Below are 18,550 nucleotides of genomic sequence, written 5' to 3' on the forward strand. Positions count from 1 at the left end.
TTAATAAAATTAAAAAATAAAGATATCGAAATAATTATTTGGTTTCGTTGTACATAATAATAATAATAATAATAATAATAATAATAATAATAATATGTGAGTTTGGTAATAGGAACGATAATTTGATTTAATGTATAAATGCCGGTGTTGAGAGAAAAAAAAAATATTTTTCCTTCCTCATGTTTTTTATTTTACATATCTATTTCGTCACGATTTCTATTCTATGTCATTCTTTTGTCATTATTTTGCTTAAAAAAAAACAGCATAAAAGATATATATATATATATATATATATATATATATATATATATATATATATATATATATATATATATCATTTTGGGCGGTGTATAGTAGATAGAGTTAAATTTTCCTGTTCGATTTGCGTCAAACCGGAAGCACGCAAAACGTAATGACGTCAGTCCTTCCCCCTTTGCCGTTCGTTCTTTTTTTTTCCTTCTTGCGGCCTACTTCGGGTGGTTGTCCATACGGCGGCTCGGTAAGCTCGATGAGACGCACGAAACGCTCGGGTTTTCTCACGGATGTCCCGACGTGAGAGCGACACGCCGTCCCTGAACGTGTTCGCCCGTCCGACATCCTTTTCCGTGTCTCAGACTCTGCCACGCGATCCCCCCCCATCCCCGACGTTCGCTCAACATGTGCTTAGGCCTGAACAAGGCCACGAGCCATTTGATTCGTTTTTGCCTTGATGACTTTGTCGTCCCCTTTCCCCTTCTTGTTTGATTCGAATTGGAAGCGAGTTCAGAAACACCTGAGTTTAAGTGAACTCTGCGATGTTGTTTCGTGCGTTTCATATATCCAGGGCTTTCAGAGCTATCCCATAATTCCGTGCGCGCCGCCATGTTTGTTGAGTTCACCTCCAGAGCACCAGTTGCTCCACAACCTTAACACGTTTATCTCGTTATTCTGATTTTACTGCACTGGATGGTTACGTTAATTGTTTGGCCTTGTTGATGGTGTTTTGCAGCTCAACTGCAGAGCGAGAGCTATCCGGTGTTGGAGATGGAAGAAGCCCCGTTACCTGGTAACTGAGAACATATGAATGTGAATTGAGGACATCTTACAGTATTGAACGGTGCAAGTTGTCCTCAAGAGGGCCGTAGAATGGGGGTGAAATAAGATGATCGTGGGGGGGGGTTGATCAACTCCAAATCGAGGTTCTCCGGATCGTATAAGGATTGGACTGCATCGTCTCCTCCACTTCTTCACTCCAGCAGCAGGCAACTCGACAAGAGCTCATCCCATGAAAGGTGTTCAGTTCTAGATCTCAGAAGTGGTTTCTTCGGGCAATGAGCGATTGGTAATTGTCGAACAACCTCCCAACGACTCTGGTGGAGTCGACATCTGCAGCCACCTTGAAATAATCGTCGAGACGAGGACTGGTCGGATGAAATCCTGAACCGGCACTGACTGCGAGCGTGCATCTCGTTTAAAACCACTGGGTACCAACCGATGCACGTCAAACCAACACGGAAGTGTGGAGTGGGATTCTCAACAAGGTGTCTGTCGTCTGAATCTCGAACATCGATGATTTGTGCTGATGAACCGTTAACTCCTTTTTTTCATATCCGAAGTTTCAGAGAAATCATTAAGTGTTATTATTCCACATTATAGCCTGGCACAATAGGTTTTGAGGTATGTGCTCGGCTCTCAGCCGTCTGCTCTGGGTGCGAATCCCGCACAACCTATAAACTGTCACCCTGGCGCTTCTCGTGCTGAGTTGAGGCATCGATGAGCGCGTCGTCCGTCGGAAGGATGTTCAGCCGGAGGACCCGTCTGCATACGCCGGTCATTGCTCGTCGCTAAAGATTTCACGCTGTCCACCGTGAAGAGTAGGCGAGTTATCACTGGCTCCTTGAAAAAGTTACAAATTCCTGCCTGAAGTTACAGTTAACAAGTAGTCTGGTCTTCTTGGATATCCCTTGAAACCAGGTTGCACTCGTCGCTGTCTGGGCAGCAACTCGTACATTATAAGAATTACTCAGGTTGTCCGCATGTCATGTGTGGACGACTGTGTTCAACAACGATGAGCAATCGTGACCAACAACTGATTATTGTCAATGGCAGGTCTATTTAGGATCCGCAACAAGGCAATCGTTGCTTCTTCCAGAAGTTGGATAAGTAAGTCGAGCTGGAAGATTGTGGGAATGCACAAGTTGATATTTTTGCTCCAGGTTGCTTGGCGCCATGTAAGACCAGCCGTCGTGTATGGAAGTGACCGGAAGGTGATGTTTTATCGCCGCTGTATGACATTGCGTGCTTTTTGGTTTCTCTCTCTCGGCTGACTCCTTGCCCCTTTACAGAGATCGAGCCTGAAGTGGCTCCCGTGTTGGCCGAAGCCCCTGAAATCAAGCTGTTTGGACGTTGGAGTACTGAAGATGTGCAGATCAGTGATATCTCTCTGCAGGTGAAGTGCTCTGTTCCATTAGAGTTGAAACCTTTTCTATTCATTTTCGAAACTGTTCAATCCCCCGATGCTAAGTTGATCGGCGAAGAAACGGCAAAATCCTTTTATCGAGTTTATTTTGAAGCATTTCTCTGCTTCACACCTTCCCGATTTATCGGTCATTCCCCCCGTTTCCCTTCAGGACTACATTGCTGTGAAGGAGAAGTACGCCAAGTACCTGCCACACAGTGCAGGGCGATATGCCGCAAAGCGCTTCCGCAAGGCGCAGTGCCCCATTGTTGAGCGTCTGTGCAACTCCATGATGATGCATGGCCGTAACAACGGCAAGAAGCTGATGACCGTGCGCATCGTGAAGCATGCGTTTGAGATTATCCATCTGCTCACCGGCGAGGTGGGGCTGTGGAGGGAATCGTGTGGTGTCACTCACACACACACACACACACACACACACACACACACACACACACACACACACACACACACACACACGTATCTTTAATGCGGTATAATTGCCGTACAATTTAGCCCCCCCACACCATCTCCCCACTGATTAAAAAAAATATATTTTAAATGTATTATTATTTTAATCCCTTCCTTCACTAATTAATTATCCCTACGCTTTTTGAAAATAATTAGGGGAATATTGTCATCAGCTCCATCTGTCTGTCTGTCCCAACGTCACACGATGTCCTCCTAAATGGTTGTGCATAAATTCACCAAACATGGTCAGTATGATCACCACGTGGCAAGAAGGTGTCAGAACGGTATCGGTTTTGGCCCAGCTCCCGGGAGCGGAGAATTAGTCAAAATGGGGATTTGATGTTGGGTCATTCCTGGTGAAACTTTTTGCCATCTTTCAACTTTGCTTTTGGTTGGGATTTACGATGGCGTGCCATTGACTTGGCTCTAGTTATTAGAATAGTTTGCACTTCTTCGAATCCCAACCCAGGTTTTATTGGAAGCTTTTGGGGGGTTGGGGTGCTTGGTAGCCTTTATTTCATGACCACTTTTTTTTTTATTCTTTCACCACCTGTGCAGAATGTATTCTCCATGTGTTTTTAATGCGTTGTTTTCCTTTGGGTACTCATTTCAAGTATTCCATCATGTCTGCAGAACCCACTACAGGTGCTTGTGAATGCCATCATAAACAGTGGACCAAGAGAGGACTCCACTCGAATCGGGCGTGCTGGGACGGTGCGTCGCCAAGCAGTGGACGTTTCACCTTTACGTCGCGTCAACCAGGTAAGTACCGCAATCGCTTGTGACTCGTATACAAGCCGCACCTTTCCCCCCAGAAATATCTCATGAAAGTTAGGGGTGTGTATTATCCACGAGAACTCTGAAAGCTCGAGTTCTCTCGATTTCTCGCACCGACACAAGATCAAGCTTCTTTAGTGGGTGCCACCATTTTTAAAAATGCAGTGCATTGTGGGATATATGATGCAACAATGAAACTTTTTTGTTGTTGTTCTGAATAACAATTATTTCAAGAGAAGAAGTAAAATTGTTTGGTTCTAATACTTTAGTTTGCTTTTGAAATCTATTATCGAATAAGTAGAAACCGGTTTGAGGCAGTTAAACACTTCCTTTTGAAGGCTGGCCTGGAGGTATTCACACACTTCTAAGCTATTTTTTTTTTTTTTTTTGTATACCTTGGTCGAGGCTCGTATGAGAGCAAACACACAACTCACAGCAAGGAGGCATGAGACAAGAGGAGCGGGAGTGGAAGGGACAAAACAGTGGGGAACAGACACATTAGGTGAACTGTGGAAGGGAGAGGGATGGGGATGGGACGGGGAACATGGCAAAGAGAAGATGGACATTACAGGGACTTTCAGGAAGGAAAGCAGGAGAAATGAAGGAAGTGGGCTTGGGTGGATTATCGGGGGTAGAAAAGATCGAGGATTTGGATGGGGGAAGATAAGAGGTGGTGGTGAACAGCTGTTTTGAAAGCCTGGAGGGAAAAATGGGAAAGAATAGAGTGAGGAAGTTTATTCCAAAGGCGGGAAAAAAGAGGAATGAAAGAGTGAAGATGAGCAGTGATTCGTGATTTTGGTAGTTTTACCAGAAGGGGGTTGTTGGCGGACCTTGAGCGCCCTGTGGAAATGTGGTGGGGACAAATCGCAGAAAGAGCAGGGGGGGCAAGGCTGGAGAGGAGTCAGTAGAAGACAGAAAGACCACCGACCAACCTGCGGTGATTGAGTGAGAGGCCCAAAGACTCAGCTTCATTGCGGGAGATGCCGATGATCTTAAATGCCCTGGTTTCGACGGCGTGAAGCCGAGAAAGGTGGGAGGCAGGAGCACCAGCCCAGAGGGGAGAGCAGTACTCCATCAGGCTACGGACAAAAGCTTTGTAAGTGGTCAGGAGCTCAAGAGGGCCGAGGAAGGACTTTGCACAACGGAGGATTCCCAGTCGGCGACTGGCTTTTGAGGCGAGGTTGGAAATGTGACTTTCCCAGGAAAGGTCATGGCAGATAGTGAGACCTAGAAGCTTGAAAGAAAAGACTTCTTCCAGAGGATTGTTGAGAAAGTGGATGGGGGGGTTTTGTAAACAGTCCTTTCGAAGAGACATAGTGAGAGTGTGAGATTTGTCCGGATTGAAAGACATGTTCCACGTGTTGGACCAGTTTGTGATTTTATCCAGATCTGCAGTGAGCGAAGAAGCTGCTGCTTGCCGGTCTGAGGGATGACAGATGGTACGGCGGAGGGTGGAGTCGTCAGCAAAGAGAAATAGAGGATTTTCCAGAGAGTCCGAGGGATCATTGATGAAAACCAGAAAAAGAACAGGGCCCAGAACGCTACCTTGAGGAACTCCAGCCTGCACAGGAAGAGGGGATGAAAGAACTCCATTTAGGGCCACACGTTGACTGCGACAGGAGAGGAAGTCTGCGAGCCATGAGTGGAGATGGCCTTGAATACTATCTTGCCTGGGTTCAAATCCAGACCCAGCTATAGACTGTCATCCCGGTGTTTCATAGGCAGGGTGATTCGTCAATGTGTGCCGTCCCTCGGATGGACGATAAACCGGGTGTTCCCGTCTGCTGGCATTAGTTGGCGGACGTTCAACATCCTGTGGTGTCCTTCGCCGCGAAGAGTCGGCGAGCTATCGCCAGCACCAGTGCCCAAATTCCAAATTCTTGCCCTAACCTGCAGAGGGCACTGCATCAGCGGCACAGCCATGCTCTCAGTTAATGATGCTATGCCACAGTTTTGTGTTGCATACGAAAGAAAAAGACTTCCTTTTGAAATGTTTTTTTTTTTTTTTTTTTTAATGTTGGCCACTTTTTCCCCGTGATTACGATTGTGTTATTGGAAGAATGTCCATTATTGGGCCGTGCCACCTGTGATTACGATCATGCCTTGCACTTCAGTTTACAAACCTCTGATGTAAAACCGGTAAAGAAGTCATCGTCTTCCTCATCAAAAATTCCGAGGAAGGCTTCGGTGGCGAGATCCTCCATATCATTGTAAGACGAGTCTTGATCAGCGCAGTCGTCTTCCATCTCACTTTCCTCGCCAGAATCGCTCGCCTTACCGGATGCAGATCAACCGACATGGTTGTTTAAATCCTACGATCAAACGACTGCTGCGAACTTTTAATAGTTTATATATTTAATATTTAAGTAGAGACGTAGTTGTGGGAGGGCCTCGAGTGCATCGCAACATGACATTGTTTACCACTCCCATGGAGCCGAGCTGCTCATGGAGAGTGCCAACCGATTACAGAAACAACTGGAACGGCACTCCGTAGAGCGCATACCTCCATCACACTGCACAGTTTACATTTTGTATCCCACTAATGGGCCGGATCTGTTGACCTGAACCAAAATCTATTTGGCTTGTTCTTGTCATCTAGTCAAACCAACTCACTCACCAAGTTTTGTCATCATCCATCCACAACCTTTTTGAGATATCATGCTGTGTATTATTTTTGGCCCCATTTCTCAATGGTGAAGATTCACTTGTAAAAATCCATCTTCAACTTTGAGATATCACGTCTGCGGACAGACAGACAAACATCAAAGCAAGAAATACGTCGTACATATCACGATGCTTGCAAAATCTATAAAACAAAATTTGACCTTAAAATAACGGGTGGTTGAATTCATTGACCTGATATGCAAATCCTCCTTCAATATTTCAAATCGATGGGATGAAAATTGAGGATTTTAGAAATGCCACTGTTGGAGAAATTCTTTAAGTCCTGTACATTTAAAACATTTATTCAACAAACAAACACATACAAATGCACATGGAGGATCTGGAAAAAGAACAGTCTTGCTCCAGATCTCTGAAATACATGGTGAATTTTAGTTCTTTATATAGTGTTCAGTGAAACACAGCGATTTGTCATTTTAAACGCGAGCCGACGTATTTCCAGGTGGAAATCGTTTTCAGCTTTCGTGCAGCAATCAGCCTAATTTTGAAGGGTTGTAGCATATATTTCGAGACCAGGTGTAAAATCTCTTCCCAGCACAGAATGGCATCAAAACTGTAATCCTTTGTGTACATTGATGGATCACATACTATTTATGGTATGGAAGGGAAAAAGTTCAATCCCCTCCTTTGCAGACTTGGGAATTGTATATAATATGAAGCAATCAGAGTTTCGTGAATACATCTGGACATTTCCTTAGACCACCACTCTTGTTGAGTTGCAATCACATTCATTTATCAAGCTTGCTGGTACCTTATAGCTATTATTTCATAAAATCCCTTAGGAAGTAAAATATATTTAAATAATAGGCAATTGTTTTGTACTGAATTCAGCTTATTTGAAAGGTCGGCCTGCTTATCATATCTTTACTCGTCAGGTCAATCATCTTTCAATACAAAGGAAAGATATGATTATGTTAGATAAAATTAAAATCGATACATGTTCAATCACATAGAATCATACCATATTTGAGTACATTTTCCATTTCAGATTTAATACATTTATTTTAACGAGTACGTGCCCGTAAAATAAATAAATAAATAAATAAATATTCCAACCGCGAGCAAGAAACAACAACCACACAGGCCGTTTCTTCGCTCTCGCGTGCCCTTACGTGCGTGGCCCGGAAGTTCACATATCACAGTTACGATTATTCGCAATTTAGGTTTTAATGGCCAATTATTCAATTAGCGTCAACGTATTTTACCTTTTCGCAATGTCGTCGCAAGGAAAAAAAAAAAGAGAAGAGAAGAGAGAGAAAAAAAATTTACTTCCTGGTTCGCAGCATACCAGCACTCTGATGTTACCGAAATTTATGCACCGTCTAATATGAAAACGATCATAACTTGGGCCATTGTGTTTATCTATAAATGCGCATAAGAAATCGAGAAATTATTAGAATACACGAAGTCATCACTCTCCAGAAGCCCGTACATTGTAACCCGTAATGGGGAACGTGGCTTCCCTTCCCTTCCCCCATCGGCCACGCCCACGCAATAACGTGTCTTGTCATTGGTTGGTAAATAAATGGCCATAACTTGGGAGGCACTTGTCCAATTAATATCAAACCTTGAAAAGGCACATCCTCAGGTCCCCAGCAATATACCTGGCAAGTTTCAATTAGATCGGACCAGCGGTTGTTGAGAAACAGCGGTGACACACACACACACACACACACACACACACACACACACACACACACACACACACACACACACACACACACACACACACACACACACACACACACACACACACACACACACACACACACACACACACACACACACCTGGAATTATCGATAGATATCAAGGTTTAATTAACAACGTTTTATTATCGTTTTTATCACCCTCAAACCCAATATGCTAATTTCGTAGAAATTGCATCAACACCACCCAAGTTGTTTCCTTTGGCCGATGTTGATGTCAAAATACTTGGTTGGTTGGATTCAGTAACCTGATATGCAAATTCTGTTCAAATTTCTCATCAATTGAATGAAAATTGAGGATTTTAGAAATTTGACAGTTTCTAAAATTTTGAACTTTAGCCTGTGTTGACCTTTTGACCTAAAACAACAGGGTTCTTGCTTATGACGAACTTTACCAGGTGGTGATGTTTCATGAAGATCGGTTTAAAATTGTGACCTGTAGGCGATTGACATCCAAACAGACAGACAGACAGAATAACGCACAAGGCGAACCAATACACTTGAAAGATCTTCGATTTTCGCAAGTAATAAACAGACAGTGGTGAAAACATATCCTCCGTTCACATTCAGTGGCGGAGGTAACAAGAAAGCATCTCAAAATGAAAGCCCATTCCGTGTGCGCTTCGTACTCGAACAAAACGTGACTTAAACGAGTTAATAACAACAAAAAAATTGGACATTTTTACCACCTCCGCCACCGAATGTGAAGGAGGTAATATTTTCACCCCTTTGTCTGTTTGTTAGTTACTTGCAAAATCGAAGATTTTTCAAGTATATTGGTCATTCATTTTTGTTATTCTGTCTGTCTGTCTGTCTTTGTTTGTTTGTTTGTTTGTCTGTCAATCGCCTACAGGTCACAATTTTAAACCAATCTTCACCGAAATTTCACCACTTCACCACAGAATTTTGTAAGTGAGGTCGTGGAGAGATTCACTTACCTCCCCACAACTTTACACCAAAGAGGTCAACGATTGACCGTATCCTTGCTCTTCGTGTCCTCACTGAACGCAGAGAGTTTCGGCAGGGGCTGCTTGCAGCTAATGTTGATCTCTGTAAAGCATTCGATTCAGTGAATCGCGATGTCCTCTGGAGGATTATTGGTCTTCGTGGGGTGCCACCAAAACTGATCGATCTGATGTCTGAACTCTACTCTGGTACTGAGAGTGCTGTGAAATGTGGTGGTACCATCTCTGACTTATTTCCAGTTGTTACTGGAGTTCGTTAGGAGTGTATACTGGGCCCCACACTTTTCAGCACTTGTATGGACTGGATTCTTGGGAGGATGTCGGAGAGATCAAGCTGCATTGCATCGTTTGGGAATGTCAAGATCTCTGTCCTTGATTTTGCAGATGATGCAGTCATCTGTGCGGAGACTATAGACATCCTCTTGGGGGCCCTCGAGGTGCGGAATGAGGAGTCGGAGCCGCTGGGATTACAGGTTTCTTGGGTCAAAACTAAGATCCAGGCTTTCAATGACATCTTGGATGCTGCTGTCCTGTCTGTGCCTGTTTGTGGTGAGGATGTTGAGGTTGTGGAGAGATTCACTTACCTTGGCAGTGATATTCATGTCTCTGCTGGCTGTGAGTCAGAGGTCAATAGACGTCTGGATCAGGCCTGGGGAATCATGGATTCACTGGATAATGGGGTGTGGTGCTGCCGGTACCTGTGCGGGAGGACGAAAGTCCGAGTCTTCAGGTCCTTGGTGCATCCAGTCTTGCTTTATGGATGTGAGACATAGACTCTGATCAAGGATCTAAGATGGAGACTTAATTCCTTTGGTACCATGTCTCTTCGGAGAATCCTTGGCTATCACTGATCGGACTTTGTGTCCAACGAGCGGTTGCTGACAGACTCAAATGAGATTTGTTACCTGCATAGTCCGTGAGCATCAGCTGCGGCTGTATGGACATGTGGCTCGATTTCCTGACGCTGGTCCTGCTCACCAGATTCTCTCAATGAGGGAGCCTCGTGAGTGAAGGATGCCAATGGGCCAACCACGTGCCTCGTGGTTGCAGCAGGTTGACTGGCATCTCAACGAGATGGGGATGGGCCAGGCATCTGTCTTGGGGGATGGCCAGACGGAGGCCCCTGGAGTACCGGCGGAAAGTGGACGCAGCGACGCGCTGCTCTGGCGCATGCTCCCATACCTGACCTGACCACAGATTTCTAAAATCCTCAATTTTCATTTGATTGACTTGAAATTTGAAAAGAAGTTATATTTCAAGCCACTGAATTCAACCACAAATTATTTTTGAGGTCCACATCAGCCAAAAGGTCAACAGAGACCAAATTCCTAAAAATCTCAATTTTCATCTGATTTTGAAATTTGAAGAGGAGTTCCATATTTGGTCATTTAATTCAACCACAAACTATTTTTGAGGTCAAATTTGTTTTATGGATTTTGCAAGTATTGTGCTCTGCATGACGTCGTCTTCTTGTTTGTCTGTTTGTTTGTCTCAAAAAGTTGACAAAGACTAAGTGATTAGATTTTTAGTGAAGATCCGGATCCGGCTCTGAGAATTTAAGTGATTCTTCACCACCGAGAGATAGGGCCCAAAACGATGTATAGCACGATATCCCAAAAAGTTGTGGACGGATTCTGATGAAACTTGGTGGACACGTTGGGTGTGTGACAAGGAAGAATTGATTCGATTTTGGTGAAGATCTGGATCTGGATCTGCTTGCGAGAGTTATTTAATTTGAAGTGATTCTTCATCATTAAGAGTTAGGGCCAAAAACGATATATAGCATGACATTTCAAAAATGTATTGGGCCCAATATATTCTCGTTCGGCGAGGTGTTCGCTCTTCGGAGTGCCCTTCTCGTATTAATTTGTGTTCTCCATATTCTCATAATAAAGGTTTGTTGAAGATTTAACGAGAAAAGCTAAATTGGGGGGGGGGGGGTAACAGTTGAAGATCATAACACCCCTTTGACATTTTTGTTTTGGCTAGATTACTTTGTGGATACAAGTAAAATGTTTTCTCATCCACTTCACTGACTTGTGCTCTTGTTATTCCAAACCTTGCTCAGGCGATCTGGTTGTTGTGTACGGGTGCACGTGAAGCTGCCTTCCGCAACATCAAAACCATCGCGGAGTGTCTTGCTGACGAGCTCATCAATGCTGCGAAGGTCAGATGTATACAAATCGCATAACCATGCATGTTTACAGATGTACATGTTTGTGTGTTACTTTGGCAATTTCCAGTATAGTCATTTTGCTTCCCCTTGTGCATTTTCTTTCCAATTTTTTTTTTTTTTTTTGCTTTAAATCTTCCTGTGTATGGCAGCTTGGCTGTCGGGTAGCTATCATTTTGTTGGGGTGTGGCTGTGCCGCTGTTGCCTTGCCCCAATACCAGAACACTGGTACTCATTTCGCCAATCCCACCTGGTGTTAATTCAGCAGCCAACGGGGCTTGAACTCAGGACCCTAAGATCCCAAGTCAGCCACCTCAACCACTAAGCCAACACCAGCCTCACTACTTTAAATATTTTTTTTATTTTTTTTTATCATAAATTGTACTATAATTCAAGAAGTGTGTGTTTGTTTGACTTCAATGCACATTTGAACCGCTGGGCAGAATGAGTTGAAAACTGCTGGTTGAACTCGGGGTGTGTATGGGGGAGGTTTTAAGTGGTATATATATATTGTTACGGATTCGCGCCCGCCGGCGTGCGACGGCCACGTAACTCGAATCGCGGCACGTCGCCCACCGGACGGACAATCCAGTCGTGACCCTCTCGGACTAACGCCGGGAACCAGTCACGGGTGGACCTTTCGGTCTCACCGCGATCGAGCCAATCGGCCCCCGCGTGGGATCGGGTTGCTCGCCAAATTCGACCTACCTAAGTACCCACACGGAGGGTAGACCGGGCGATCGCACCTCGCCGCAGGTCGACTTCGGACACGGGCCACCTAAGCGACCCGTTCCGTACTATCGGGATAACCGAGCGGTGTTATCGTCGGCCTCGACGGTTCGATTAATTATCGGGCGTATTCAGCCCACTACCAACCCTTTACGTGAAGCAAGATGAGGATTCAATGAAAGAAATGACGAAGCGAAGCGGGAAACAGTTCAACACAAAGCACATTTATTCGCGGCACACGGGAAGCACACATATACAATTCCACCAAAAGCACATAGAAAAGAAGAAGAAACAATGCAATTTTACACAAAAAGCAAATGCGACAATGCAGATCTAATACCGATTACGCGAGCACACGGCAACACTTATACAATTTTACTTCACAGACGGCGCCGACAACACATATCCAAAACCAAGAAAAAGAACACCCTCAAGGATGAGGCGGGCCTGAGGCCGAGACCGGGTCGGGCCTACCCGTCTGGTGATGAGACGCGGAGCGGCGATGGTGCCTCAACTCCGCGGGCCTCGCGGGCAGTGTCTGGTAGGGGGTGGGAAAGGGGCCCCCTTGGTCGCACTATCTCAGCGCGGGGGGGAAACAGGAGGGGGTTGCTGATGCTCGGGGGAAAGGAGGATTTTTACTCTGCCTCGAGTCCCGCGACGAGCGTCTCCACCTTGACCAGGTCGCGCCGTCGGCCTCCCTGGTGTGCAGCTCCCGGCACGACGCGAGCACCCCCTCGCCGCCTCTCCACAGCTCCGTCCTCTTCGCTCCGACTCCAACGCACACGACGACGACGACGACCAACTCCTTCTTGCTTCTTCTTCCCAACTCCACCGACTGCGAAGTCTTAACTCCCCTCTACTGACGAACGCGGTCGCTTATATAAGCCCCGTGGCTTCGCTCTCTCATCTTTGACCCCCTGCCTTCGACCTTTCACCTCGCTCCCCATTGGCCCGAGAAAAAGTGGGCGTGAATGCATTTTGATCCATAAATTTGCATATAGCGATCGCCCTCCAACGCCCTGGAGGCGGGGCCAAATCGCCCCTCGCTCACCGATTGGATGGAACAAAAGTGGGCGTGTGTCGTTTTTGATCCGTTTTTGAAGCGGAAAATCCGTGGTTTTGTACACGCTGTTCGGCGCGCGCCCTGCACGAGTCCAACACCGGTACCCACAAGCGGCGCAAGAACGGTGGCGATGCGACGGTTGCGAGGTGTGACGTGAAGCGGCGCCGCGGTGGGTGGTTGATGTTGTGGTTGGTGGTGGTAACAATGGCGGTTGGTCCAAAATAAAGATAGTAAAAGAAAAACGGCTATCCTGAAGAGTCGCAGCACGCATGAATGACATGTATTCCCACTAGACAACGGGTTTGGGCCTAACTACACATATACTTACCCAGATATCTCACCTAAGGGACCTGAATGGTGGTTTGCGAATTTGGTAACCACAACAATATATATATATATATATATATGATTGTTGTTAAGAGCCAGGGTTTGAGGTTCGCCACGAGAGGAAGCACTCGGGTTCCTCCCGAACGACCGGTCCTTCGGCCACCAGCCGCGGATAACTCCGTGACCATGCGAGTTTCTCGTCAACCACGAACGCCGATAAGTACCACCAATCCTGGCAGGGTTCTCACTGCTTCACGTGTTACCCTTCCGTTGCATTGGCAGTATCAAGGGGGGCTCGTGCCCTCTACTGTAATTATTAATATAAATATGACTCTGTCCCAGCCACACTCAGGATAAATACTTGTCTTATCTTACCTGATCAGGTTTAGCTGCTAATTACGCACTGGCTCAGGTGTAGAGCCAATCAGATGCGGACTATGCTGGACCATGGAGGAAAGGACAACCGAGACAGATTTGAAAGGACAACTAACAATCTATTTATTTACACACACAAGTACGCAATGGTGAAAAGCACATTATTTACAGCTCTTTATTCACCAAGCAAGCAAACATTAAAATGAAAATTTACAGGCAAAAGGCACAGGAGAGCAGACTTAACCCTCACACATATTCTTCGATAATCTTCCTGAGACAAAAGACATATGGCCATCATTCAATCCGGGAAGAGGAGGCAAGAAGAACTGAGGAGAAAGAAAAGAACAGAGCATGGGGTTGACTCCTTACCTCACCTCACAACCAAACGAGGCTGTGCCGGTCCAAATATACTGGGGGGGGGGGGGGTGGGAGGATGGGGAAATTGGCGATGCGGTGCAACAGGACATGCGGCTGCGTTTAAGGCGTCCAGCAGTCGGCAAATCCTTTTCCCAGATATGCCAACGGCAACCCCTCTCCGTTTCAGACAAGCTTCGAGGCGACTACCGTTCCATCTACACTATGAGCTCTTACTTGCGCTCCTCCGCACTCTGGGCTCTTTCTTACTCACTAGATATGGCTTTTAGAGTCCCATCTCGTGCGAGCCTCTCTCCTATTGCACATCCGATGGGGGCGGGTCCATGATGCAGCTTGTGGGAAATTCCACTGTCACTGAGGGAGCCTTTAATGTAGCCTTCACCCCGCCCCTGGGTTGAAAGAAAGACCGACGGAATGAGAAGAGGGGTTGTTGAATTGAGCGATGAAGGACTGAAAGCAGCAGAGGGTTTGGAACAGACTGATGGGTTTTTTTTTTTACATGTATCTATACAATGTCAAGGCTCGAATAAGAGTTAACCCACAGAACGTATAACAAGGGGAACAGGAAACAAGAGTGATGGAAGAGGGAAGCACAAAACATTGGGGAATAGACACACGAGGAGATAGATATGGGGTGGGGTACACGGGGTAAACAAGACGGACACTATAGGGACTTTCCGGATTGAAAGGAGGTGGGTTTTGGGGTGGATTAACGGGGGTAGAAAAAATCATGGTTTTGGATGGGGGAAGATAAGAAATGGTACGATTGAAAGTAGCAGAGGGTTTGGAAAGGACCGGTGGTGTATTGGAAGAAGGGTCAAAAGTAGCAGAGGGAGGGGGAAGACATCACACATGGGATACACAAACTAACCTCAACGCATGTCCCCCCCCCCAACCCTATGACAAGGGGCAAATAGGGTGTCCTTTCAAAGTGTACCGACACATAAACTAATGATATAACTTGTCATCTCGTCTACGACGTGAACGTGTATGTTCTTCCCTGGGTACATTTCAAAAACCGTCAATATTATATATATATATATATATATATATATATATATATATTATATATATATATATATATATATATATATATATATATATATATATATATATATATATATATATATATATATATATATATATATATATATATATCCCTGGGGTTGGGGGTGGGGAGCATGCCAAATCTCTCAACGTAAATGTGTATCAGGTAGCACCACTCCCGGTGGGAGTGGGTATTACAAGTCATCATGAAATACAGTATCCCAATTCTGAGAAAATAAACCCATCTTCCAGGATGGGTTCTTCGCTCGTCACGAAGACCTATTGTAATTTACTGAGGATTGTCTTTTTTTTTTTAATGGTTCAGATTTTTTACAGAAATCATACTGATTGTAGGTATGGAAAGCACCCTTTCTGTGCATTATCCAGCACTGGGGGGGGGGGGGGTACAGTGCAACATTTTTTTTTTTTTTAACACATAGTATTCTTTTTCAATCATATGCAGCACAATGCTGCAGGGTAGTATCATTGGCTGAGAGCACGGCTGTGCTGATTCGGGCAGGAATTTGTAATTTGTTCAGGGTGCCCATGATGGCTCATCCACTCTTTGCGAAGGATGAAGTGAGCGTCAGCTGCGGCTGTATGGACATGTGGCTCGATTTCCTGACGCTGATCCTGCTCACCAGATTCTCTCAGCGAGGGAGTCTCGTGAGTGGAGGAGTCCAATGGGCCGACCACGTGCCAGGTGGTTGCAGCAGGTTGGCGATGCGGTGCAACAGATAACTTTGGAACAGTAATCTGCTACACCGCAGGGATATTAAACATCCACCAACGAATGCTGACAGACGGGATTCCCGTTTAACATCCGTCCGAGGGACTGCACACACATTAATGAATCACCCTGCCTGTTGTGGTGGAAAATAAGTCGATTTCCACAATGACTCGGCATACAAAGTAGAATCTCAAATAACTACGTACGTGCACATACGGGAGAAAATATAACAATGAAATTCTCAACAACAACAACAACAACAACAAAACACTAATGCAAGCCTTATATATGAAACAGGGACGAGTGTGGGGAAATGATTGAACTGTGAAAGAGTAACTATTCCCACAGTTCTAAATCAAAATAACCTCTTTATGCTACTGAGAAAGGAGCGAAACAATCTAAACAATGTAGGCAAGGCCCAATTACAGCCAATCAGAAAAGAGCACAACAGCCCCTTCGAGGTTCCCCAGGGTTTGGAGGTACAGACACAGTTACACAGATGGGATTTTCGACACTGTGAAACATTGGGATGACAGTTTGTAGCCGAGTCGGGATTCAAATCCAGGCGAGACAGTTTGGAAGCGAGTGCATACTTCTCGGCCATCCTGTCGGTCCCATCAGTCGCATTAAACCAAATCAACACAAGACGGTCAATGCACTGAATGATGTGGACTTTCACCGTATATTGTTCCTTGTGAATCAAAAGGATCTTGTAGATGTCAAATAATTACCATATTCTGGATGCAGGAAGAGGATTCGGTGATGTCATTGTAATTTAAGATTTGCTTCTGCTCTCACAGGGTTCATCCAACTCATACGCCATCAAGAAAAAGGACGAACTGGAACGAGTGGCCAAGTCCAACCGCTAAAGACCAGCAAAGCTCAACACTTTTACTGCAATAAAGCTTTGTTTGTGTTCAATGCTGGCCTTGTTCGTCTCTCTGGGTGTTCTGGTACGGGGTGGGGGTAATGGTTGGTAGTAATGTTTCGAAGACATTTTACATTGGCATCGATAAGGGAGGGACTGTTTATTTTAAATGATTAAGTATCCTGTTGTTACCCCACGCCTGAAGTGCAAAGCAGAGGAAGGCAATTGGTTCACTCTGTGAATGATCGAGGAACTGCTGAATTTTATATTTTGAACACTTTGGCTCTGCATTTGGTAAATTGTGCGGTGTCTTGGCCCGCACATGCACGCGCCCATTGGGGTAAATCAATTGCTTCAGTGTGTGTGTGTGTGTGTGTGTGTGTGTGTGTGTGTGTGTGTGTGTGTGTGTGTGTGTGTGTGTGTGTGTGTGTGTGTGTGTGTGTGTGTGTGTGTGTGTGTGTGTGTGTGTGGCAGTCAAACAAAATTACAAATCATTCCAAACAGGAAACTTTTTAGGGGTCATAAATGACACAAATGAGCAGCATAAGTTAAATAATACTAAATTAAAAAATGTTAAATAAGGTGGTGTAAAAGAGGGTGTATCAATGGTGGTAAAATGTCTGATTTATTTATTCAAATTGAATTGCATGTTTGAACACGAGAAACAATCATCTTGTTTACAATTCCAAAAACCTTCAGTTTTAGCAGTGTGTTGGCAAGAATTGTATGTTGTCTCGAACAATCAAATTTACCTTGCACCCTCAGGGTGGGCGGGGGGGGGGGCATCGGGATTCAGACTAAATGGTTGCACCCAGCAATGCAACAATCGAGCTAACTTCATCCAAAAATGTCGAGCGTATCTCAAAGATCGTTCCAAGAAGAGTTGGCAGTCGGCTTGTGGTTGGACAAATGCATGGACAAACCTCGATAGTGACAACGCATCTCAGCGGAGCATCGTCAGCTCTGACCTGCTCCGATTGACCCATCGGCTTTGTATGGTTCGTGGATGCCATCGCACCTGTTATTTAAAGTTCACGAACAAAGCGAATACGAACATGCTGGGAAATGCAAACCAAGAGTTTGAAAGACCCTTCCCCACTTCCTTTTCCTCAAGACTGCATCGGGTAAGGTGTTACAGGAACTCTAGTTTGAATGAGATTTCCTTTTCCTGAAAATGTTTTGACGTTGATCTTTTGGTAATTACCTTACCCTCGAACCTGGTGTCGGCTTTACGGTTCGGGCGGTGGCTTGGGATCCTTGGGTCCTGAGTTCGAGTCCCGTTTCCACTGAATTAACACCAGGGGGTTGACTCAGCCTGTCATCCTTCCGAGGTCGGCGAAATGAGCACTGCATCAGCGGCATAGCAGCTCCCCTAACCGATGATGCAACCAGCAGCCAAAAAGGCAACACCCAATGGGAACCTTACCCTCTGTTCTGTCTGCCTACCTGCTCATCTTAACAGAACCAAAAACCTTGTGGCATAGCAACAAGGGTGGTTCATGTTGGAACTGAATCTTTGCTTATAAGAAGCAGTGTAATGTTCCTGACTTTTTTTGGGGGGGGAATCTTTTTTTTTGTACTGTTGTCAATTAATACCCATGATGCGTTTCTTGATTTAATGCACGTCTTCAAAATCAATGTGCTGATAATTGAGATAGACGAACAAATCGTTTTGTCAATGAAACCAAACCATGATTCAATTTGGAAGATAACTGTGCATAAGATGGTGACGATTGCTGAAAAACAAAGCTGGATGTGAAAGTAAATAATGAACCACATTCCGTAACTCGCCACCCTCAACGCAAACGTACGCATCATGGGTAC

General features: G+C 45.1%; 2 protein-coding genes across 2 annotated transcripts in view; one reads left to right on the forward strand and one right to left on the reverse strand.

Moving 5' to 3' along the window:
• Positions 1 to 394: 394 nt before the first annotated feature.
• RPS5 (ribosomal protein S5) lies at positions 395 to 16,779 on the forward strand. Its single transcript, XM_085899822.1, has 7 exons — positions 395 to 499; positions 989 to 1,045; positions 2,325 to 2,428; positions 2,610 to 2,819; positions 3,542 to 3,670; positions 11,108 to 11,206; positions 16,659 to 16,779. Exons 2-7 carry the CDS (start codon positions 1,024 to 1,026, stop codon positions 16,725 to 16,727), a joined length of 633 nt encoding a protein of 210 aa, XP_085755948.1. The 5' UTR covers positions 395 to 499; positions 989 to 1,023; the 3' UTR covers positions 16,728 to 16,779.
• The window catches only part of PRPF4 (pre-mRNA splicing tri-snRNP complex factor PRPF4), a 100,513-nt gene continuing 87,782 nt past the window's right edge, over positions 5,820 to 18,550 (reverse strand). The window contains exon 14 of the mRNA XM_085899810.1: positions 5,820 to 6,426. Within this exon, the coding sequence (XP_085755936.1) occupies positions 6,407 to 6,426 (20 nt within the window). The 3' untranslated portion in view covers positions 5,820 to 6,406. The remainder of the gene's footprint in view (positions 6,427 to 18,550) is intronic.

Source organism: Eptatretus burgeri, chromosome 1 (assembly GCF_056783735.1).
Source record: "Eptatretus burgeri isolate ZD-2024b chromosome 1, Ebu_testis_v1, whole genome shotgun sequence".
Lineage (NCBI taxonomy): Eukaryota > Metazoa > Chordata > Myxini > Myxiniformes > Myxinidae > Eptatretus > Eptatretus burgeri.